This window comes from Plectrocnemia conspersa, unplaced genomic scaffold (genome assembly GCF_051122295.1).
Source record: "Plectrocnemia conspersa isolate PC_06_02 unplaced genomic scaffold, ASM5112229v1 ptg000008l, whole genome shotgun sequence".
Taxonomy (NCBI): domain Eukaryota; kingdom Metazoa; phylum Arthropoda; class Insecta; order Trichoptera; family Polycentropodidae; genus Plectrocnemia; species Plectrocnemia conspersa.
In genome coordinates this window covers 55,916-81,410 of record NW_028277172.1, presented here as the reverse complement: position 1 = coordinate 81,410, position 25,495 = coordinate 55,916, and the positions used below count along the sequence as shown (strand labels likewise).

The following is a 25,495-nucleotide window of genomic DNA, read 5'->3' as shown; positions in this document are numbered from 1 at the left end:
CAAGCAGTTAAGAGCGTTTACTCTTCTATAAGTCTCAAAATGGCTAATATGGGGGTACGATCGAACTGATACATCGCTTGTTTTGAAGCAAAAATCTATATTTTTTATATTTTATTTTGATGTATTTTAGGATTCTCAACGTTTCATGTATAGCGACCTTGTTGTTAAAATATACCAATACTAAGGTATGAGTAATTGAATTTTTATACTTGTCGCCATTTTGCAATAAATTGACACAATGGATTTTGCTAACAAACATACACAGGGTGCTTAAGAATTCTATACTGTTACTAAAATACAAATTTAAATATGTATAAATAAGCTCACACTAACCTTAACTATATTGCCAATCTTATAAGCGTATGTATGGTGGGTCGATCGACTTATAACACTAAACGTGTTTTGAAGAAAAAAAAAACCTTTTTTTGATTATTTTTCAATTTTTCTAAACTGTATCGTAAGTATATTCGAAAGCTCTATTTTTGTTAAAAAATTCTAGTCAATATCTTAAATTGGAAATAAATACGAGCGTTAACTATATGCAGAGTCGCATTAAAGCTCGTTTGGGGTCCCTGTCAATATACCAAAAAACTAAGTTTTTATCAAAAAAAAAAATAATAAAAAATTGGTTTAAATGCAAATTAAATTTCTAAACACATTTTGCATAAGACATTTTTTAGTAAAATATTATTTTGCAAAGTTATGACACTTTTAATTTTTACATTAGCTGCCATTTTGAAAAACAAATTTATATATTTTTTTAAAACATAACGTATAGGGGGTGCAGGGTAGTTCTATGCGTTACTAAAAATTTAATTTTAAATCTTGAAAACCAATCAGTTAAGAGCGTTTACTCTTCTATAAGTCTCAAAATTGCTAGTATGGGGTTACGATCGAACTGATACATCGCTTATTTTGAAGCAAAAATCTATTATTTTTATATTTTATTTTGATGTATTTTAGGCTTCTCAACGTTTCATGTATAGCAACCTTTTTGTTAAAATATATTACTACTGAGGTATGTGTGATTGAATTTTTATACTTGTCGATATTTTGCAAAAAAATGACACAATGGATTTTGCTAACAAACATACACAGGGTGCTTAAGAATTCTATACTGTCACAAAAATTCAAATTTAAATATGTATAAATAAGCTCACACTGACCTTAACTATATTGCCAATTTTATAAGCGTATGTATGGTAGGTAGATCGACTTATAACACTAAACGTGTTTTGAAGAAAAAAACCTTTTTTTGATTATTTTTTAATTTTTCTAAACTGTATCGTAAGTATATTTAAAAGCTCTATTTTTGTTAAAAAATTCTAGTCAATATCCTAAAAAGGAAATAAATACGAGCGTTAACTATATGCAGAGTCGCATTAAAGCTCGTTCGGGGTCCCTGTCAATATACCAAAAAATTCGGTTTTTATAAAAAAAAAAAATTAAAAATTGTTTTTAAATGCAAATTTAGTTTCTAAACACTTTTTGCATATGACATTTTTTAGTAGATTATTATTTTGCAAAGTTATAACACTTTTAATTTTTACATTAGCTGCCATTTTAAAAAACAAATTTATATATTTTTTTCAAATATAAGGTATAGGGGGTGCAGGGTAGTTCTATGCGATACTAAAAATTTAATTTTTAATCTTGAAAACCAAGCAGTTAAGAGCGTTTACTCTTCTATAAGTCTCAAAATGGCTAATATGGGGGTACGATCGAACTGATACATCGCTTGTTTTGAAGCAAAAATCTATATTTTTTATATTTTATTTTAATGTATTTTAGGATTCTCAACGTTTCATGTATAGCAACCTTTTTGTTAAAATATACCACTACTGAGGTATGAGTGATTGATTTTTTATACTTGTCGCCATTTTGCAAAAAATTGACACAATGGATTTTGCTAACAAACATACACAGGATGCTTAAGAATTCTATACTGTCACAAAAATTCAAATTGAAATATGTATAAATAAGCTCACACTGACCTTAACTATATTGCCAATCTTATAAGCGTATGTATGGTGGGTCGATCGACTTATAACACTAAACGTGTTTTATAGAAAAAAACTTTTTTTTGATTATTTTTTAATTTTTCTAAACTGTATCGTAAGTATATTCGAAAGCTTTATTTTTGTTTATAAATTCTAGTCAATATCTTAAATAGAAAATAATTACGAGCGTTAACTATATGCAGAGTCGCATTAAAGCTCGTTTGGGGTCCCTGTCAATATACCAAAAAACTCGGTTTTTATCAAAATAAAAAAAATTAAAAATTGGTTTTACATGCAAATTAAATTTCTAAACACTTTTTGCAAAAAACATTTTTCAGTAGAATATTATTTTGCAAAGTTATGACACTTTTAATTTTTACATTAGCTGCTATTTTTAAAAACAAATTTATATATTTTTTTAAAACATAACGTATAGGGGGTGCAGGGTAGTTCTATGCGATACTAAAAATTTAATTTTTAATCTTGAAAACCAAGCAGTTAAGAGCGTTTACTCTTCTTTAAGTCTCAAAATGGCTAGTATGGGGGTACGATCGAACTGATACATCGCTTGTTTTGAAGCAAAAATCTATATTTTTTATATTTTATTTTGATGTATTTTAGGCTTCTCAACGTTTTATGTATAGCGACCTTTTTATTAAAATATAAGAATACTGAGGTATGAGTAATTGAATTTTTATACTTGTCGCCATTTTGCAAAAAATTGACACAATGGATTTTGCTAACAAACATACAGCGGGTGCTTAAGAATTGCATACTGTCACAAAAATTCAAATTTAAATATGTATAAATAAGCTCACACTGACCTTAACTATATTTCCAATCTTATAAGCGTGTGTATGGTGGGTCGATCGACTTATAACACTAAACGTGTTTTGAAGAAAAAAACCTTTTTTTGATTATTTTTTAATTTTTCTAAACTGTATCGTAAGTATATTTAAAACCTCTATTCTTAGTAAAAATCTCTAGTCAATATCCTAAAAAGTAAATAAATAAGAGCGTTAACTTTATGCAGAGTCGCATTAGAGCTGGTTTGGGGTCACTGTCAATATACAAAAAAACTCGGTTTTTATCAAAAAAAAAATAATTAAAAATTGGTTTTACATGCAAATTAAGTTTCTAAACACTTTTTGCATCAAACATTTTTCAGTAGAATATTATTTTGCAAAATTGTGACACTTTTAATTTTTACATTAGCTGCCATTTTGTAAAACAAATTTATATATTTTTTTAAAACATAACGTATAGGGGGTGCAGGGTAGTTTTATGCGATACTAAAAATTTATATTTTAATCTTGAAAACCAAGCAGTTAAGAGCGTTTACTCTTCTATAAGTCTCAAAATGGCTAGTATTTGGGTACGGTCGAACTGATACATCGCTTGTTTTAAAGCAAAAATCTATATTTTTTATATTTTATTTTGATGTATTTTAGGCTTCTCAACGTTTCATGTATAGCGACCTTTTTGGTAAAATATACCACTACTAAGGTATGAGTAATTGAATTTTTATACTTGTCGCCATTTTGCAAAAAATTGACACAATGGATTTTGCTAACAAACTTACACAGGGTGCTTAAGAATTCTATACTGTCACAAAAATTTAAATTTAAATATGTATAAATAAGCTCACACTGACCTTAACTATATTGCTAATCTTATAAGCGAATGTATGGTGGGTCGATCGACTTATAACACTGAACGTGTTTTAAAGAAAAAAACCTTTTTTTGATTATTTTAAAAATTTCTAAACTGCATCGTAAGTATATTCGAAAGCTCTATTTTTGTTTAAAAATTCTAGTCAATATCCCAAATAGGAAATAAATACGAGCGTTAACTATATGCAGAGTCGCATTAAAGCTCGTTTGGGGTCCCTGTCAATATACCAAAAAACTCGGTTTTTATAAAAAAAAAAAAAAATTAAAAATTGGTTTTACATGCAAATTAAGTTTCTAAACACTTTTTGCATAAGACATTTTTCAGATGATTATTATTTTGCAAAGTTATGACACTTTTAATTTTAAAATTAACTGCTATTTTGAAAAACAAATTTATATATTTTTTTAAAACATAACGTATAGGGGGTGCAGGGTAGTTTTATGCAATACTAAAAAAATAATTTTTAATCTTAAAAACCAAGCAGTTAAGAGCGTTTACTTTTCTATAAGTCTCAAAATGGCTAGTATGGGGGTACGATCGAACTGATACATCGCATGTTTTGAAGCAAAAATCTATATTTTTTATATTTTATTTTGATGTATTTCAGGCTTCTCAACGTTTCATTAATAGCGACCTTTTTGTTAAAATATACCACTACTGAGGTATGAGTGATTGAATTTTTATACTTGTCGCCATTTTGCAAAAAATTGACACAATGAATTTTGCTAACAAACATACACAGGATGCTTAAGAATTCTATACTGTCACAAAAATTCAAATTTAAATGTGTATAAATAAGCTCACACTGACCTTAACTATATTGCCAATCTTATAAGCTTATGTATGGTGGGTCGATCGAATTATAACACTAAACGTGTTTTAAATAAAAAAAACTTTTTTTGATTATTTTTTAATTTTTCTAAACTGTATCGTAAAGAAATACGAGCGTTAACTATATGCAGAGTCGCATTAAAGCTCGTTATGGGGTCCCTGTCAATATACCAAAAAACTCGGTTTTTATCAAAAAAAAAAAAATTAAAAATTCGTTTTACATGCAAATTAAGTTTCTAAACACTTTTTGCATTAGACATTTTTCAGTAGAATATTATTTTGCAAAGTTATGACACTTTTAATTTTTACATTAGCTGCTATTTTAAAAAACAAATTTATATATTTTTTTAAAACATAACGTATAAGGGGTGCAGGGTAGTTCTATGCGATACTAAAAATTTAATTTTTAATCTTGAAAACCAAGCAGTTAAGAGCGTTTACTCTTATATAAGTCTCAAAATGGCTAGTATGGAAGTACGATCGAACTGATACATCGCTTGTTTTGAAGCAAAAATCTATATTTTTTATATTTTATTTTGATGTATTTAAGGCTTCTCAACGTTTCATGTATAGCGACCTTTTTGTTAAAATATACCACCACTGAGGTATGAGTAATTGAATTTTTATACTTGTCGCCATTTTGCAAAAAATTGACACAATGGATTTTGCTAACAAACATACACAGGGTGCATAAGAGTTCTATACTGTCACAAAAATTCAAATTTAAATATGTATAAACAAGCTCACACTAACCTAAACTATATTGCCAATCTTATTAGCGTATGTATAGTGGGTCGATCGACTTATAACACTAAACGTGTTTTGAAGAAAATAACCTTTTTTTGATTATTTTTTAATTTTTCTAAACTGTATCGTAAGTATATTCGAAAGCTTTATTTTTGTTAAAATATTTTAGTCAATATCTTAAATAGGAAATAAATACGAGCGTTAACTATATGCAGAGTCGCATTAAAGCTCGTTTGGGGTACCTGTCAATATACCAAAAAACTCGGTTTTTATCAAAAAAAAAATAAGTAAAAATTCGTTTTACATGCAAATTAAGTTTTTTAACACTTTTTGCATTAGACATTTTCCAGTAGAATAATATTTTGCAAAGTTATAACACTTTTAATTTTTCATTAGCTGCTATTTTGAAAAACAAATATATATATTTTTTTAAAACATAACGTATAGGGGGTGCAGGGTAGTTCTATGCGATACTAAAAATATAATTTTAAATTTTGAAAACCAAGCAGTTAAGAGCGTTTACTTTTCTATAAGTCTCAAAATGGCTAGTATGGAAGTACGATCGAACTGATACATCGCTTGTTTTGAAGCAAAAATCTATATTTTTTATATTTTATCTTGATGTATTTTAGGCTTCTCAACGTTTCATGTATAGCGACCTTTTTGTTAAAATATACTAATACTGAGGTATGAGTGATTGAATTTTCATATTTGTCGCCATTTTGCAAAAAATTGACACAATGGATTTTGCTAAGAAACATACACAGGATGCTTAGGAATTCTATACTGTCCAAAAATTCAAATTTAAATATGTATTAATAAGCTCACACTGACCTTACCTATATTGCAAATCTTATTAACGTATGTATGTTGGGTCGATCGACTTATAACACTAAACGTGTTTTGAAGAAAAAAACCTTTTTTTGATTATTTTTTAATTTTTCTAAACTGTATTGTAAATAAATACGAGCGTTAACTATATGCAGAGTCGCATTAAAGCTTGTTTGGGGTCCCTGTCAATATACCAAAAAACTCGGTTTTTATCAAAAAAAAAAATAATTAAAAATTAATTTTACATGCAAATTAAATTTCTAAACACTTTTTGCATAAAACATTTTTCAGTAGAATATTATTTTGCAAAGTTATGACACTTTTAATTTTTACATTAGCTGCTATTTTGAAAAACAAATTTATATATTTTTTTTAAACATAACGTATAGGGGGTGCAGGGTAGTTCTATGCGATACTAAAAATTTAATTTTTAATCTTGAAAACCAAGCAGTTAAGAGCGTTTACTCTTTTATAAGTCTCAAAATGGCTAGTATGGGGGTACGATCGAACTGATACATCGCTTGTTTTGAAGCAAAAATCTATATTTTTTATATTTTATTTTGATGTATTTTAGGGTACTGAACGTTTCATGTATAGCGACCTTTTAGTTTAAATATACCACTACTGAGGTATGAGTGATTGAATTTTTATACTTGTCGCCATTTTGCAAAAAATTGACACAATGGATTTTGCTAACAAACATACACAGCAAGCTTAAGAATTCTATACTGTCACAAAAATTTAAATTTAAATATGTATAAATAAGCTCACACTGACCTTAAAGATATTGCCAATCTTATAAGCGTATGTATGGTGGGTCGATCGACTTATAACACTAAACGTATTTTAAAGAAAAAAACCTTTTTTTGATTATTTTTTAATTTTTCTAAACTGTATCGTAAGTATATTCGAAAGCTCTATTTTTGTTTAAAAATTTTAGTCAATATCAAAAATAGGAAATTAATACGAGCGTTAACTATATACAGAGTCGCATTAAAGCTCGTTTGGGGTCCCTGTCAATATACCAAAAAACTCGGTTTTTATCAAAAAAAAATTTAAAAATTGGTTTTAAATGAAAATTAGGTTTCTAAACACTTTTTGCATTAGACATTTGTCAGTAGAATAATATTTTGCAAAGTTGTGACACTTTTAATTTTTACATTAGCTGCCATTTTGAAAAACAAATTTATATATTTTTTTAAAACATAACGTATAGGGGGTGCAGGGTAGTTCTATGCGGTACTAAAAATTTAATTTTAATTCTTGAAAAATAAGCAGTTAAGAGCGTTTACTCTTCTATAAGTCTCAATATGGCTAGTATGGGGGTACGATCGAACTGATACATCGCTTGTTTTGAAGCAAAAATCTATATTTTTTATATTTTATTTTGATGTATTTTAGGCTTCTCAACGTTTTATGTGTAGCGACCTTTTTGTTAAAATATACCAATACTGAGGTATGAGTAATTGAATTTTAATACTTGTCGCCATTTTGCAAAAAATTGACACAATGGATTTTGCTAACAAACATACAGAGGGTGCTTAAGAATTTTATACTGTCACAAAAATTCAAATTTAAATATGTATAAATAAGCTCACACTGACCTCAACTATATTGCCAATCTTATAAGCGTTTGTATGATGGGTCGATCGACTAATATCACTAAACGTGTTTTGAAGAAAAAAAAATATTTTTTTGATTATTTTTTAATTTTTCTAAACTGTATCGTAAGTATATTCGAAAGCTCTATTTTAGTTTAAAAATTTTAGTCAATATCTTGAATAGGAAATAAATACGAGCGTTAACTATATGCAGAATCGCATTAAAGCTCGTTTAGGGTCCCTGTAAATATACCAAAAAACTCGGTTTTTATCAAAAAAAAAAATAATTAAAAATTGGTTTTAAATAAAAATTAAGTTTTTAAACACTTTTTGCATTAGACATTTTTTAGTAAAATATTATTTTGCAAAGTTATGACACTTTTAATTTTTACATTAGCTGCCATTTTGAAAAACAAATTTATATATTTTTTTGAAACATAACGTATAGGGGGTGCAGGGTAGTTCTATGCGATACTAAAAATTAAATTTTTAATCTTAATAAACCAAGCAGTTAAGAGCGTTTACTCTTCTATAAGTCTTAAAATGGCTAGTATGAGGGTACGATCGAACTGATACATCGCTTGTTTTAAAGCAAAAATCTATATTTTTTATATTTTATTTTGATGTATTTTAGGCTTCTCAACGTTTCATGTATAGCGACCTTTTCGTTAAAATATACCACTACTGGGTTATAAGTGATTGAATTTCAATACTTGTCGCTATTTTGCAAAAAATTGACACAATGGATTTTGCTAACAAACATACACAGGGTGCTTAAGAATTCTATACTGTCACAAAAATTCAAATTTAAATATGTATAAATAAGCTTACACTGACCTTAACTATATTGCCAATCTTATAAGCGTATGTATGGTAGGTCGATCGAATTATAACAATAAACGTATTTTGAATAAAAAAACCTTTTTTTGATTATTTTTTAATTTTTCTTAACTGTATCGTAAATAAATACGAGCGTTAACTGTATGCAGAGTCGCATTAAAGCTCGTTTGGGGTCCCTGTCAATATACCAAAAAACTCGGTTTTTTAAAAAAAAAAAATAATGAAAAATTGTTTTTAAATGCAAATTAAGTTTCTAAACACTTTTTGCATAAGAAATTTTTTAGTAGAATTTTATTTTGCAAAGTTATGACACTTTTAATTTTTACATTAGCTGCCATTTTAAAAAACAAATTTATATATTTTTTTAAAACATAACGTATAGGGGGTGCAGGGTAGTTCTATGCGATACTAAAAATTTAATTTTCAATCTTAAAAACCAAGCAGTTAAGAGCGTTTACTCTTCTATAAGTCTCAAAATGGCTGGTATGGGGTTACGATCGAAATGATACATCTCTTGTTTTGAAGCAAAAATCTTTATTTTTTATATTTTATTTTGATGTATTTTAGGCTTCTCAACGTTTCATGTATCGCGACCTTTTTGTTAAAATATACCACTACTGAGGTATGAGTGATTGAATTTTTATACTTGTCGCCATTTTGCAAAAAATTGACACAATGGATTTTGCTAACAAGCATACAAAGAATGCTTGAGAATTCTATACTGTCACAAAAATTCAAATTTAAATATGTATAAATAAGCTTACACTGACCTTAACTATATTGCCAATCTTATAAGCGTATGTATGGTGGGTAGAGTCTCCAATTACTCGAACTATCAACTACTCGAGTATCGAATATTAAAATTTTAAAATACTCGAGTACTCGAGTACTTTCGAGTATTTACCAAATGTACCAAAATAGCTATTATTCAAATTCGTGCACATATAAATAAATACATAAAATACTTGGTTAGTTAATTTTTACAATTATTTTAACTTCAAGAACATACTTTTTAAAAACAATAATGCAAAATGTGTCTCGAATTTAATATTACTGCGAACCTTTGGTTTTAATATTCCCGTTGTGGAAAAAACCCTTTACGTTGCTGTTGATGTTGGTCTTATTGTCATTAACGCGTTGGATAAGGCTTCTAATTTATCTGTTCGCTTTTTATAGATATTACATTTTTTGAACTCTCTTTTTGTGTTCTCTTCTTTGATTCCCTTTTCTGCCTTTCTTTTATTTCCTTCAACTATTGACAAAATAGCATTTTGTAATTCTTCTTGAATAGATTTTTATTCTTAACAAAATACAATCTTCTAATCCTTCTGATTAATGCGAAAAATTAAAATCTATATCCTTCGAAGATGTATTTGGGTGAATTCCTTTCACTCTAGAGCTAAACAGTTCGCAAAGAACTGACTTTACTTTAAATGCCTTTAAAACACACAATTGTTTTGATTTATATTTTAAGCTGAGGGATCAGTATAAACAATTTACAACACTTTACGCTACAACTGCATAGTCATAAAACCTAAATTTTTTTTTGATATTTTATATTGGTAATTGCCATAAATTAGGTTAGTCGAAACTGTCAGACAGAAAACACAAAAGAAATTTCTTCGTCGTACCCACTAACAGAGCCGACGACCGGAACTATGCAACTATGGAACTATGAAAAAATTATACCTGATAGTAACCGTTCTAACTCGGGACTTCGGGCATAAACGCAAAATAAAAGCAAGACGTTAACGTTTACCGGACCGAGTTAAAGTTAATTTTGTTTCTGAAATATTTCAAATATTTTTAATTTCGAGTATTAATCGAGTAATTTTCAAAATACTCGATTATCAAGTACTTGAAAAATAGACAAGTATACTCGAGTATCGAGTACTCGATTACTCGAATTGGAGACTCTAATGGTGGGTCGATTGACTTATAACACTAAACGTGTTTTAAAGAAAAAAACCTTTTATTGATTATTTTTTAATTTTTCCAAAATGTATCGTAAGTATATTCGAAAGCTCTATTTTTGTTAAAAACTTTTAGTCAATATCTTAAATAGAAAATAATTACGAGCGTTAACTATATGCAGAGTCGCATTAAAGCTCGTTTGGGGTCCCTGTCAATATACCAAAAAACTCGGTTTTTATCAAAAAAAAAATAATAAAAAATTGGTTTTTTATGCAAATTAAGTTTTTAAACACTTTTTGCATTAGACATTAATAAGTAGAATTTTATTTTGCAAAGTTATGACACTTATAATTTTTACATTAGCTGCCATTTTGAAAAACAAATTTATATATTTTTTTAATACATAACGTATAGGCGGTGCAGGGTAGTTTTATGCGATACTAAAAATTTTATTTTTAATCTTAAAAACCAAGCAGTTAAGAGCGTGTACTCTTCTATTAGTCTCAAAATGGCTAGTATGGGGGTACGATCGAACTGATACATCGCTTGTTTTGAAGCAAAAATCTATATTTTTTATATTTTATCAAGATGTATTTTAGGCTTTTAAACATTTTATGTATAGAGAGTTTTTTGATAAAATTAAACACTACTGAGTTTTAAGTAAATGAATTTTTATACTTGTCGTTATTTTGCAAAAAATTGACAAAATGGATTTTGCTAACAAACATACACAGGGTGCTTAAGAATTCTATACTGTCACACAATTGAAATTCAAATATGTATAAATAAGCTCACACTGACCTTAACTATTTTAAAAATCTTATGAGCGTATGTATGGTGGGTCGATTTACTTATAACACCAAACGTGTTTTGAAAAAAAAACTTTAATTTTTTAATTTGTAATTTTTTTTAAGGTATCGTTAGTATAGTCGAAAGCTCTATTGTGTATTTAAAATTTAAGTTAATATCTTGAATAGGAACTAAATACGAGCGTAAACTATATGCAAAGTCGCATAAAGCTCGTTTGACGTCCCTGTCCATATACAAAAAAACTCGGTTTTTATCAAAAAAAAAAATAATTAAAAACTGTTTTTAAATGCAAATTAGGTTTCTAAACACTTTTTGCATACGACATTTTTTAGTAGAATTTTATTTAGCAAAGTTATGACACTTTAAATTTTTACATTAGTTGCCATTTTGGAAAAAAAAAATTATATATTCTTTTAATATATAACGTATAGGGGGTGCAGGGTAGTTTGATGCGATACTAAAAATTAAATTTTAAATCTGTTAGGTTAGGTTTGGTTAGGTTAGGTTAGGTTAGGTTAGGTTTGACGTCCGAAACGCATTCAATTCGGCCAGATGGCAACTAATATTAAAAGCGCTTACAGAAAAAAAAGCTCCAGCGCCCCTGGTAAGACTCGTCGAGAGCTATTTCTCTGATAGGGTGCTGGAGTACGGAAGCGGGGCTAGTAAACGCCTCCGTCGAGTGACAGGAGGCGTTCCGCAGGGGTCGGTACTCGGACCTACACTCTGGAACGGTATGTACGACGAGCTGCTGCGAGTGGCAATGCTGGACGGCGTGGAACTCGTCGCCTTCGCGGACGACATAGCGGTGATGGCCACCGCCAAGACGACCACGCAGCTGCAGACTGTCGCAGAAGAGGCGCTACATGCGATCTAGAGATGGATGGACCACGCCGGGCTCACACTAGCGACTGAGAAGACCGAAGCAGTCTTCTTCACTAGGAAGCGGAAGCTACCGCCGCCCAAGATAGCTTGGAATGGCAACGAAATTGCTTTTAAAAAAGCAATACGCTACTTGGGCGTGCATATTGACGACAAGCTGCGTTTTGCAGCCCACGTGGAAGCGACTGCGGCCAAAGCCGCCAGAGTCGCTGAAGATCTCGCCAGGCTGATGCCGAACGTGGGTGGACCCAAGCAGAGAAGAAGAAACCTGTATAACGAGGTGGTCTACTCAGTCCTCCTATACGGCGCCCCGATATGGGCGCAAGCAACGAAAATAGAGAGGACCCGGCTCACACTGGCGAGAGTCCAACGCAGAAGCGCTCTGAGGGTAGCTTCCGCCTACAGGACAGTGTCCGAGGATGCCATCTTAGCCCTGTGTGGCATTCCACCGTTAGACCTACTCGCCTTAGGAAGGCAGTCAGTCTACTACGGACAAAAAAAAGCAGCCGCCAGAAAGGCGACTTTCACGGAGTGGCAGCGAAGATGGAACGAGTCCACCAAAGGCAGGTGGACGCACAGACTAGTCGCCGACCTGTCCGCCTGAACGGGAAAGACACACGGCGGCGAGCTGTCGTTCCATCTTACGCAAGTAATGACCGGGCACGGCTGCTTCGGTCAGTATCTCAGAAGAATCGGCAAGACAGCAAGCGCCGCGTGCCTCCACTGCGACGCTGAAGACGACGACGCAGAGCACACCGTCTTCAAGTGCACAGCGTGGACGGCGAACAGAGCGGCGCTGGAAAGGGCCATAGGAAGAACTGCAACAGCAGACACTATGGTCCAATCCATGCTGGAAAGCCGAATAAACTGGGAGGCATGGACGGATTATGCGTCCGACGTTATAAAAATTAAAGAAGAAGCTGAAAGAGAGCTCAAGATAGCGGCCCTGACGGGACAGAGTCTCTAAACTGGACGAGCTGAAGTGCAATATCGAAAGATAGTACCGGCCGTCCAGGAGAGGGCTGGGGAGAGGTTTTAGCCGGTAGGTCGCTGCTTGCAGCGGAATCCGGCACAATCACCAACTATCTTAACGCTTAAGAAGTCTTTTAAAGATTTCCTCTCCTTACAAAAAAAAAAAAAAAAAAAAAAAAAAAAAAAAAAAAAAAAAAAAAAAAAAAAAAAAAAAAAAAAAAAGGTTAGGTTAGGTTATGCTAGGTTAGGTTAGGTTAGGTTAGGAGGGCGCCAAAGGACACAGCGAGTGTCGTACAGGCGCAGGCACAGGCGAAGAAAAACGCTCTGTCAAAAAGCGCTCCCGCGAAGGTCACCTCGAACACGACAAAAAGGGACGCCAAAACGCAAGCCCCACACGGCCCGCGAAACGAGGCAATCGTGATTGCGACTGGCAAAATCACGTACGCGGAAGTGATCCGCGCAATCAGAAAATCGGTAGTGCTTCCAGAGCAAGCAGAAGTAAAAAAAATCCGAAAAACACGAAGTGGAGAAGTGCTTCTAGAATTGAAGCGCGGATCACAAAACGCGACGGAGCTTCTCGCAGCGATTGCCTCCGAAATGGGCGAGGAAAACCCCGCCAAAATTCTCACTCCCCAAACGAGAGTGACTTTGCGGGATCTCGACGGCGGCACAGACATAGAGGAGGTCAAAGAGGCGATAGCTGCAGCGCAACCAGAGCTGAAGGACCTCAAAGTTCTTTCGCTGCGACCCTCCTACGGCGGAACACAGACAGCAGTGGTCTTACTGCCCACAGAGCATGCTGTGAAACTTCTAAAAATTGGAAGAGTCCGCGTCGGCTGGATCAACAGCCGCGTGCGGGAAGCCCCACGGCAACCGGAACGCTGCTACAGGTGCCGCGAAACAGGCCACATCGCAGCGAAATGCACATCCCCCAGAGACAGGAGCAAAGAGTGCTTTCGCTGCGGTCTAGAGGGCCACAAGGCAGCGACGTGTTCCGGCAAGAAGGTCGCCGCGATGGAAACGAGCGCATCAACGTCCTGCAAATAAACCTAAACGGGTGCAGGACGGCCCAAGACTTGATGATGCACACTTCCATCGAAAAAGGCGCGGACTTAGTGCTCATATCAGAGCAACACCACCATTCTTCGCACCGTTGGTACGGAGGATCTGGCTGCAAGTGCGCCATTTATGTGCCGTCGTCGAGACTTAGGGAGAGCGGCGTCGGAGCGGCAGACGGTGAGGGCTTCGTATGGGTCGAGGCCGGGGGGATACGGTTTTACAGCTGTTATTACTCCCCGAACTCGCCCATCGAGGCTTTCATCGGCGACATGGCCCGGCTAGCAGAGGACGTCAGGACTTCGACACTGCCCGTCGTCGTCGCCGGGGACTTTAAAGCCAAGGCACCGGAGTGGGGATCATCCACGACGAACCGCCGAGGAGTTGTGCTTTCGGAGACGGCGTCGCAGCTTCACCTGCACGCGGCTAATCGAGGAAGCGCCTTCACATTTCGACGTGGAGATAGCGGTTCCATATTAGACGTATCATTCACAAGCGAGTCGATCAGAGATGGATGGACCACGCCGGGCTCACGCTAGCGACTGAGAAGACCGAAGCAGTCTTCTTCACTAGGAAGCGGAAGCTACCGCCGCCCAAGATAGCTTGGAACGGCAACATAGTAGCTTTTAAAAGAGCAATACGCTACTTGGGCGTGCAAATCGACGACAAGCTGCGTTTTGCAGCCCACGCGGAAGCGACTGCGGCCAAAGCCGCCAGAGTCGCTGAAGATCTCGCCAGGCTGATGCCGAACGTGGGTGGACCCAAGCAAAGAAGAAGAAACCTGTATAATGAGGTGGTCCACTCAGTCCTTCTCTACGGCGCCCCGATATGGGCGCAAGCGACGAAAATAGAGAGGACCCGGCTCACACTGGCGAGAGTCCAACGCAGAAGCGCTCTGAGGGTAGCTTCCGCCTACAGGACAGTGTCCGAGGATGCCATCTTAGCCCTGTGCGGCATTCCACCGTTAGACCTACTCGCCTTAGAGAGGCAGTCGGTCTACTACGGACAAGAGAAAGCAGCCGCCAGAAAGGCGACATTCACGGAGTGGCAGCGAAGATGGAACGAGTCCACCAAAGGCAGGTGGACGCACAGACTAGTCGCCGACCTGTCCGCCTGGACGGGAAGGACACACGGCGGCGAGCTGTCGTTCCATCTTACGCAAGTAATGACCGGGCACGGCTGCTTCGGTCAGTATCTTAGAAGAATCGGCAAGACAGCAAGCGCCGCGTGCCTCCACTGCGACACCGCTGAAGACGACGACGCAGAGCACACCGTCTTCAAGTGCACAGCGTGGACGGCGAACATAGCGGCGCTGGAAAGGGTCATAGGAAGAACTGCATCAGCAGACACTATGGTCCAATCCATGCTGGAAAGCCGAATAAACTGGGAGGCATGGACGGATTATGCGTCCGACGTCATAAAAATAAAAGAAGAAGCTGAAAGAAAGCTCAAGATAGCGGCCCTGACGGGACAGAGTCTCTAAACTGCACGAGCTGAAGTGCAATATCGGAAGATAGTACCGGCCGTCCAGGAGAGGGCTGGGGAGAGGTTTTAGCCGGTAGGTCGCTGCTTGCAGCGGAATCCGGCACAATCACCAGCAATCTGGACGCTGGTGAAGTCTTTCGAAGATTTCCTCTCCTCACAACAAAAAAAAAAAAAAAAAAAAAAAAAAGGTTAGGTTAGGTTGGGGTTCGAAGGCTGATACTAGGCATTGGTGAAACGCGGCGTGCTGGACGCCGTGTTTCTATAAAAAGCCAATACGCCTCTGCGAATCACAGCAGCTCTGTCAGCAAGGCCGATTGTCAGGCGTCCTCGTCGCGGACCCCGGTAATGCAGTCACTGTTAACAACTGTGACTGTAGCTAACTGACGAAGGCCGAATGGCGAGCATCCTGCGCCATAAAACAGGACACCAGATAAGGGACGGAAAACCCTGACAGAAAACCAAGTCCCAATCCAAGGTGAGAAGCAGCGTGCCGAGGGATGCATGGCCACGGGGACTCTAAGCAGCGTGGTCGCAGACGATCTCTCGGGAGGACCAGCCGAATCTCCTGAGTAAGAAGGCTTATCCGGCCAAGCGGGGCTCTGGTCGGATGGACCATGTTCCCTAGCTAATCGTGGGATCAACTTATGGAGCAACTAACAAATAAAAACTTGACGTTAAAAAAAGCACTGGAGGACCTCGAAAAAGAAATTTTCGAGGTCGAAGAATTCACAAAGGCGCACGCAAACGCGCACAAACCGATCAAGGAAGGCATTAAAGCCATAAGGCTCGCCTTCCTTAAAACAGTGAAGGCAATTGACGGGATAAATGTCTCACCGAAGATTTCGGTAGGACACGCATCAACCCAAACCGTCGAAGCAACAAAGGAGATTGCAAAAGCAGCGCCCACTCCACGCCAAAAAGAAGAGGTACCGAAGAGGACGGCGCCCATCTCTAAAGGAGTAAACGGAGTAACCGCCAGACCGCAGGAAGGCTGGACTACAGTCGGGGCGGCAGGAAAAAAGAAGAAAAAGACGAAACCCGATTCTCAAACGAAAGAAAAAGAGGTGACGAAGGGGGACGACAAAGTCTCCACCGCACGTATCCGCAAAGCACCGGAGCCTGGGCCTACGATAAAGCCTAAAAATAGGCACCCCAAGGCAGGAAGAGTGCCCGCCGACACCATCATATTAAAAAAAGCTGATGGTGAAGGAGCTGCGTCCTACGCAGAAATTTTGCGTAGCGTCCACGCTTCGACAAAAAATAAAAAATTGGACGTCAAAGCCGTGCGAAAGACGCAGCGCGGAGAATTAATCTTCCGAATGGGAAGAAAAGCTGACGGGGCCGAAGCAGACGCTCTGCAGGCAATTATTACAGAGGCGGCCGGACCACTTGCCAAGATCCATCGAGTGGTGCAAAGCCGGGATGTCGAGATTCGAGATCTCGACGAGGGAGTGACCCCAGAAGAGGTCATCGAAGCCCTAAAGGAGAACAAAATCTCGACATCCAGCGCCAAACTAAGACCGGCGCACAGCGGCACCCAAGCGTGCATGATAAAACTGCCGTGCACGCCAGAGACCGACGCCCTGCTGAGAAACGGGCGCATCAAGATCGGTCTCGTGAGGTGCCGCATCAGAGAAAGCGTCAAAGTTAGACGTTGCTACCGGTGCATGGGCTACGGGCACTTTGCAGCAAAATGCAAAGCGCCCGACCGCAGCAAATTGTGTCTACGATGCGGGCAGGATGGCCACAAAATTGCCAACTGTACCAACGCACCAAAATGCCCGCTCTGCACCGACAGCGACAACGGCGGACAGCGACGTCAACAAACCCCAGCAGCGCACACAAGCGGCAGTAGGCGGTGCCCTGAATTTAGGGCGGAACGGATAAGGTGTCTGAAGAACGCGACAAAATGATTCGCGTTCTTCAGATAAACCTGAACCACAGCCAGGCGGCTCAAGACCTGCTGCATCAGACGGCCAGCGAGCTGCGCGTAGATCTAGTCATCGTGTCGGAGCAACACAGAAACTCAGCAAGCCGATGGTACTCCGACACGGGCTCTAAAGCGGCGATCTACTTGCCAACGAGCCATCTACGTGTAGCAAACGCTCCGGAAGTCGGCGGAGACGGATACGTCTGGGTGGAGGCGGGAGGCTATAGAATATATAGCTGTTATTTCTCTCCCAACTCCACAATCGACGAGTTCGCCGACAGCCTGAGCGAGCTGGCCGAAAGTGTAAGAACGTCGACACTGCCCGTCATACTGGCCGGCGACTTCAACGCCAAGGCGCCGGAATGGGGAGCTGCGGTGACAGACAGTAGAGGAAGCTTGCTCTCGGAGATGGCGGCGCAAATGCGCCTACTAGCAGCAAACGTCGGCAACCACTACACGTTCGTCCGCGGAAATACCGGGTCAATCGTCGACGTGACGTTCGTCGACGAAGCTATCGCGAGTGGAATAAGGAACTGGAAAGTTCTCGACGTCTACTCGCATAGCGACCACCGGTACGTGAGCTTCGAGCTAACAACGAGCGCGAGAGCACCGCTTCGAAGAACTACCGAAGGATGGTGCGCGCGAAAGCTCGAAGTGACCGCCGTGGACGAAACGGTTGCAAGGAAGCGCGCAGCAGTCGTTGAATCCGCAAAAAGCGGCACCGGAGCGGAGGACGTCGTCCGCTCACTCAACGACGTGCTGCGAGAAAGCTGCGAGGCGTCAATGCCGAGGCGGAGCCGGGGGGCACGTCGGAAGCCGGTCTACTGGTGGAACGACACCGTAGCCGACCTGAGACGAGAGTGCCTATCCCGCCGCCGGGCAGCGCAAAGAAGACCGACTGTAGAAAACGGTCAAGCTTACCAAGAGGCTAGAAAAGCGCTCAAAGTAGCCATCAAAGAGAGCAAAGCGCGATGCTGGGAAGAGCTCTGCAAGTCGGTCGACGACGACCCGTGGGGAAGACCGTACAAAATGGTACGAAAGAAGCTGGCGGTTGGTAACGAGGACCCATTCCTGAACAACGTTGCCAACCTCGAAACGGTAATTGCCAGCCTTTTCCCGCGGCACGTCAAGACCGACTGGAACATTCCAAACAACAGCATCGCCCCCGCAGAAGAGTTTCTTCCGTTCTCTAAGGAAGAGCTGCTGGCAGCCTCAAACCGGCTCAAACCAGCAAAGGCACCGGGACCGGACTGCGTTCCAAACGCAGTCATCAAACGCGTAGCCGAGAAAGATCCCGAGTTGCTGCTAGCAGCTTTGAACGCCTGCCTTGCCCAAGGGACATTTGCCGCCCCGTGGAAACGGCAAAAGTTAGTCCTGATACCTAAGGGCAAAGCAGGGCCGCCCGGCCCGTCGGCCTACAGACCTCTGTGTATGCTAGACGGAGTCGGAAAGCTACTGGAGAGGATGCTACTACAGCGCCTCCAGTACGCCTTGGAGAACGAAGAAAGCGGGCTGTCACCGCAGCAATTTGGATTTCGCCCCGGACGCTCCACCGTAGACGCCATCAGCCAAGTCGTGCAGACGGTGAGGCTGGCATGGCAGGGGAGCGTCAAGAGGAGCGAGCACGTCGTGTTGATCGCGTTGGACGTTCGCAACGCGTTCAACACGGCGAACTGGAGCACGACTCTCACCGCACTCGCCAACATCGGAGTTCCAGTATACCTGCTGAAAATGGCAAAAAGCTATTTCAGCGGCAGGATACTGGAGTACGAGTGCATGGGCAAGAAATTCCAGCAGGAGGTCACAGCTGGCGTTCCTCAAGGGTCGGTCCTCGGACCGGCACTTTGGAACGCTATGTACGACGGACTGCTGCGACTGCCCATGCCCGAAGGCGCGAGCATCGTAGCGTTCGCGGACGACGCGGCCGTACTCGTGAAGGGGAAAACCGCGACGAATCTGCGACTCGTTGCCGAAACTGCACTAATTCACGTGAAGAGCTGGCTGGACGGAGCAGGACTAGAGCTCGCCGTCCACAAGACGGAAGCCATGCTCTTCACGCGTCGCAGAAAGCTGTCGCCGCCTTCGATCGCCATAGACGGCTTCGAGGTGCCCTACAAGCGGTCACTGCGATACCTCGGAGTCTGGCTCGATGACAAGCTGCGCTTCGCGAAACACGCGGAGATGGCAGCTGCGAAGGCGGCGAGAACGGCGAACGAACTCGCCAGGCTGATGCCGAACGTCGGTGGACCGAAATACAAGAGAAGAAAACTCTACAACGAAGTGGTCCACTCTATCCTACTCTATGGGGCCCCAGTGTGGGCGGACGCCATGAGAGTGGATAGGACGAGGCTCAGTCTGGCTAGAGTTCAACGAAGGAGTGCGCTGAGAGTCGCCTCGGCTTACAGGACAGTCTCGGAAGACGCCATCCTGGCCTTATCCGCAATTCCGCCCGTCGACCTGCTAGCCAAGGAGAGGCAGGCGATTTATAAAGGACGAGCGACGAAGGAACGGGCCAGGGAGCTGACCATGCAGGAGTGGCAAAGTCGGTGGGACGCCTCCGTTAAGGGAAGATGGACGCATAGGCTCATCGGGGATCTGAAGGCTTGGAGCCAGAGGAAACACGGTGAGCTGAGCTACCATCTTTCCCAGGCGATCACCGGACACGGGTGCTTCGGAGCCTACCTCAACAAAATAGGCAAAGAGGCAACCCGTGGGTGCCATCACTGCGAAAGTGACACCGACGACGCCGAACACACTCTGTTCAGCTGCTCAGCGTGGGATGAGCAAAGGGCAATACTAAAATCTGCAATCGGGACGGAGGAACCCCTAACTCCCGAAAGCATGACGCCCTCCATGCTGAGCTGTCAGGCAGCATGGTCAGCTTGGGTAAATTACGCAACAAAGGTAATAAAGATCAAAGAAGAAGATGAAAGACTCCGCCGAAGAGGCGGTAATCTACGTCAGTAAATAACAACTACTGATGCACAGCTGATATCACGACGTAATGCCTAACGGCGGCTTCCGAGACGTTCGCAGTGAGTAAGTGGGGGGTAGGTTTTAGTCAGTAAGAATCTGACACTATCCTCCGGCACCAAAACAGCCGGGGGATGTCTATGCAAGATTTCCTACCTCCGGAAAAAAAAAAAAAAAAAAAAAAAAAAGGTTAGGTTAGGTTAGGTTAGGTTAGGTTAGGTTGAAGTCGCGCACTGGCACTTATACAGAGAGGACGTGCGGCCGGTGCTCACGGCGAAAGGGGCGCAGGCCCAACAGGCGGGCGCATTCCCCAGCAATCTTGAAGATTGGAAGACCAGCTGGACAGACCAGCTGCTGGAGAAAGTGACAACTTTTACAGTGATAGTGAGACACTGAAAGTGCTCCCGGGAAAGCCGTTAAACCTGGACTCGGAATTTTCCGGGTTTTCACCCCATTTTTCCGAGCTTTTCCGACATTTGGAGGAATTTAGGAATTTTCCGGATTTTCCGAATTTTCCGAAAGTTTTTCCGGTACCAGCAACTGACACACAAAAACCGAGTTCTAAAAGGCACTTTTCCGGGATTTTTCCTGGTAAGTAATCGGTTTTTCCAGAATTTTCCGGGCTTTTTGGGTTAATGAATTGCACACCGACAGCATTCTAATAAAATTTTCCGGAATTTCTAAAGTTGGAAGGAAAATTTTCCGAATTTTCCAAACTTCCTCGTGTGTCAAACTTTGCAAAGGAGAAAAAATTTTGTTATTTTATTTTCTTTTCAAAGACTTCCAGGGACTTGTACAATTAGTTACTAAGGGTTAGTTTAGATTTTTTTTGTTTCTTGTTTTTTTTAATTTTAATTTGGAAAAAAAATATGGAGTTACAGTGGGAGCGAATAAAGGCTGCCATCGAGCATTTAGAAGGGTTTATCAAGGGGCACAGAAATGTGCACTCCCCGATAAAAGAAGGAGTGTTAGAGATAAGGCGGGCTTTTAACGCCATAAAAGAGGCCACTAGGCAAACCGCAAGGACCGCTTTGACGCCGGCTCTTGCATCGGAGACTTGTTCTGTCGCAGTACCTGCGATGACAGCTGCGCCTTCGCAGGCGCCTAAACCTGTGACTACACCGGTACCAGCACAGGCACACTGGCAGCTTGCAAAGCCGCATAAAAAAAACGAAAAAAGGAGGGCGCCAAAGGACACAGCGAGTGTCGTACAGGCGCAGGCACAGGCGAAGAAAAACGCTCTGTCAAAAAGCGCTCCCGCGAAGGTCACCTCGAACACGGCAAAAAGGGACGCCAAAACGCGAGCCCCACTCGGCCCGCGAAACGAGGCAATCGTGATTGCGACTGGCAAAATCACGTACGCGGAAGTGATCCGCGCAATCAGAAAATCGGTAGTGCTTCCAGAGCAAGCAGAAGTAAAAAAAATCCGGAAAACAAGAAGCGGAGAAGTGCTTCTGGAATTGAAGCGCGGATCACAAAACGCGACGGAGCTTCTCGCAGCGATTGCCTCCGAAATGGGCGAAGAAAACCCCGCCAAAATTCTTACTCCCCAAACGAGAGTGACTTTGAGGGATCTCGACGGCGGCACAGACATAGAGGAGGTCAAAGAGGCGATAGCTGCAGCTCAACCAGAGCTGAAGGACCTCAAAGTTCTTTCGCTGCGACCCTCCTACGGCGGAACACAGACAGCAGTGGTCTTACTGCCCACAGAGCATGCTGTGAAACTTCTAAAAATTGGAAAAGTCCGCGTCGGCTGGATCAACAGCCGCGTGCGGGAAGCCCCACGGCAACCGGAACGCTGCTACAGATGCCGCGAAACAGGCCACATCGCAGCGAAATGCACATCCCCCAGAGACAGGAGCAAAGAGTGCTTTCGCTGCGGTCTAGAGGGCCACAAGGCAGCGACGTGTTCCGGCAAGAAGGTCGCCGCGATGGAAACGAGCGCATCAACGTCCTGCAAATAAACCTTAACGGGTGCAGGACGGCCCAAGACTTGATGATGCACACTTCCATCGAAAAAGGCGCGGACCTAGTTCTCATATCAGAGCAACACCACCATTCTTCGCACCGTTGGTACGGAGGATCTGGCTCCAAGTGCGCCATTTATGTGCCGTCGTCGAGACTTAGGGAGAGCGGCGTCGGAGCGGCAGACGGTGAGGGCTTCGTATGGGTCGAGGCCGGGGGGATACGGTTTTACAGCTGTTATTACTCCCCGAACTCGCCCATCGAGGCTTTCATCGGCGACATGGCCCGGCTAGCAGAGGACGTCAGGACTTCGACACTGCCCGTCGTCGTCGCCGGGGACTTTAACGCCAAGGCACCGGAGTGGGGATCATCCACGACGGACCGCCGAGGAGTTGTGCTTTCGGAGACGGCGTCGCAGCTTCACCTGCACGCGGCTAATCGAGGAAGCGCTTTCACATTTCGACGTGGAGATAGCGGTTCCATATTAGACGTATCATTCACAAGCGAGTCGATCGCAAATCGAATTGCGAAATGGGAAGTTCTGGAAAATACATACTCGGGCAGCGACCACTTATACATAGAGTTTCAGCTTGCCGATCGAGCAGAAAGAAGCAGACTTCCCACAAGCACCGGTTGGGCGGTCGGCAAGCTGGACAGCGATAAGCTGGACAGGGCGGTGGCCGCTGAGAGAAGCAAAGTGATCGACTTGGCACGCAGAGGAGCACCAGCCGAGATCACCGTGAAGGCGCTTAACGACCTCCTTAGCCGCGGCTGCGATGCGTCCATGCCTCCAAGAAGAGGACAGCTTCGTAGGCCGACCTACTGGTGGACCGAAGCGATCGCGGAACTTCGCCGAAAGTGTCTCTCTGCGCGCCGAAGAGCGCAGAGAAGACGCGGTGACGAGTCGCTTCGAGAAGCTTATAAGGGAGCCCGGAAAGCTCTTAACATCGAGATCAGCACAAGCAAATCGCGATGCTGGAACGAGATGTGCGCCACGCTGGCCCTAGACCCGTGGGGCACACCGTATAAACTTGTAAGGAAAAAGCTGCGAAGAGCGACCGTCGACCCATACCTCGAAAATGAAGAAAATATGGAATTAATAGTCGACGGCCTCTTCCCGCAGCATCCGGAACTATCCAAAATTAGCATCGCAGCAGACAACGCCGAGAACAACTCCCTTCTGTTCAGCGTGGAAGAATTGACCGATGCTGCAAAAAGGCTTAGCATGAAAAAGGCTCCTGGCCCGGACGGCGTGCCTAATGCAGTCATACGCCAAATCGCCGCAACAGACCCAGAACTGCTGCTTGCTGCTTACAACACGTGCCTTAGCGAGGGCACGTTTGCCAAACCCTGGAAAAGGCAGAGGCTTGTGCTGATCTCCAAGGGCAAGGGAGCTGAACCCGGTCCATCCGCGTACCGCCCTCTGTGCATGCTGGACGGTTGTGGCAAAATATTAGAGAGATTGATCCTGCAGCGCCTCCACGCCACTCTAGAGGACCAAACGACCGGACTGTCAGAGAAGCAGCATGGCTTTCGCTCCGGCAGATCCAGAATTAAAGCTATCGAGAGCGTCGTAGCAAAAGTAAGAAAGGCGTGGGAAGGCAGCGTTAAAGCTAGCAGCCACGCTGTACTTATAGCTCTCGACGTACGAAACGCCTTTAATTCGGCCAGATGGACACTAATTTTAAAAGCGCTGACAGAAAAGAAAGCTCCAGCGCCCCTAGTGAGACTCGTCGAGAGCTATTTCGCTGATAGGGTGCTGGAGTACTAAAGCGGGGCTAGTAAACGCCTCCGCCGAGTGACGGCAGGCGTTCCGCAGGGGTCGGTACTCGGACCTACACTCTGGAACGTTATGTACGACGAGCTGCTGCGAGTGGCCATGCCGGACGGCGTGGAACTCGTCGCCTTCGCGGACGACGTCGCGGTGATGGCCACCGCCAAGACGACCACGCAGCTGCAGACCGTCGCAGAAGAGGCGCTACATGCGATCCAGAGATGGATGGACCACGCCGGGCTCACGCTAGCGACTGAGAAGACCGAAGCAGTCTTCTTCACTAGGAAGCGGAAGCTACCGCCGCCCAAGATAGCTTGGAACGGCAACATAGTAGCTTTTAAAAGAGCAATACGCTACTTGGGCGTGCAAATCGACGACAAGCTGCGTTTTGCAGCCCACGCGGAAGCGACTGCGGCCAAAGCCGCCAGAGTCGCTGAAGATCTCGCCAGGCTGATGCCGAACGTGGGTGGACCCAAGCAGAGAAGAAGAAACCTGTATAATGAGGTGGTCCACTCAGTCCTTCTCTACGGCGCCCCGATATGGGCGCAAGCGACGAAAATAGAGAGGACTCGGCTCACACTGGCGAGAGTCCAACGCAGAAGCGCTCTGAGGGTAGCTTCCGCCTACAGAACAGTGTCCGAGGATGCCATCTTAGCCCTGTGCGGCATTCCACCGTTGGACCTACTCGCCTTAGAGAAGCAGTCGGTCTACTACGGACAAGAGAAAGCAGCCGCCAGAAAGGCGACATTCACGGAGTGGCAGCGAAGATGGAACGAGTCCACCAAAGGCAGGTGGACGCACAGACTAGTCGCCGACCTGTCCGCCTGGACGGGAAGGACACACGGCGGCGAGCTGTCGTTCCATCTTACGCAAGTAATGACCGGGCACGGCTGCTTCGGTCAGTATCTTAGAAGAATCGGCAAGACAGCAAGCGCCGCGTGCCTCCACTGCGACACCGCTGAAGACGACGACGCAGAGCACACCGTCTTCAAGTGCACAGCGTGGACGGCGAACAGAGCGGCGCTGGAAAGGGCCATAGGAAGAACTGCATCAGCAGACACTATGGTCCAATCCATGCTGGAAAACCGAATAAACTGGGAGGCATGGACGGATTATGCGTCCGACGTCATAAAAATAAAAGAAGAAGCTGAAAGAAAGCTCAAGATAGCGGCCCTGACGGGACAGAGTCTCTAAACTGGACGAGCTGAAGTGC

The 25,495-nt window shown here is 42.2% G+C and overlaps 2 protein-coding genes across 2 annotated transcripts in view; both read left to right on the top strand.

Moving 5' to 3' along the window:
• Positions 1-12,779: 12,779 nt before the first annotated feature.
• Positions 12,780-13,094, top strand: LOC148232633 (uncharacterized). Its single transcript, XM_088190655.1, has one exon. The coding sequence runs from the start codon at positions 12,780-12,782 to the stop codon at positions 13,092-13,094; it is 315 nt and encodes a 104-aa protein (XP_088046781.1).
• An 8,272-nt stretch (positions 13,095-21,366) lies between these two features.
• LOC148232630 (uncharacterized) overlaps positions 21,367-25,495 on the top strand; it is a 32,534-nt gene continuing 28,405 nt past the window's right edge. The window contains exon 1 of the mRNA XM_088190701.1: positions 21,367-21,823. The gene's annotated coding sequence lies outside the window, so the exon portion shown is untranslated. The remainder of the gene's footprint in view (positions 21,824-25,495) is intronic.

Bases quoted from the DNA above. Each gene is read 5' to 3' on its own strand.
- LOC148232633 (XM_088190655.1), top strand. From the start codon at position 12,780: ATGACCGGGCACGGCTGCTTCGGTCAGTATCTCAGAAGAATCGGCAAG.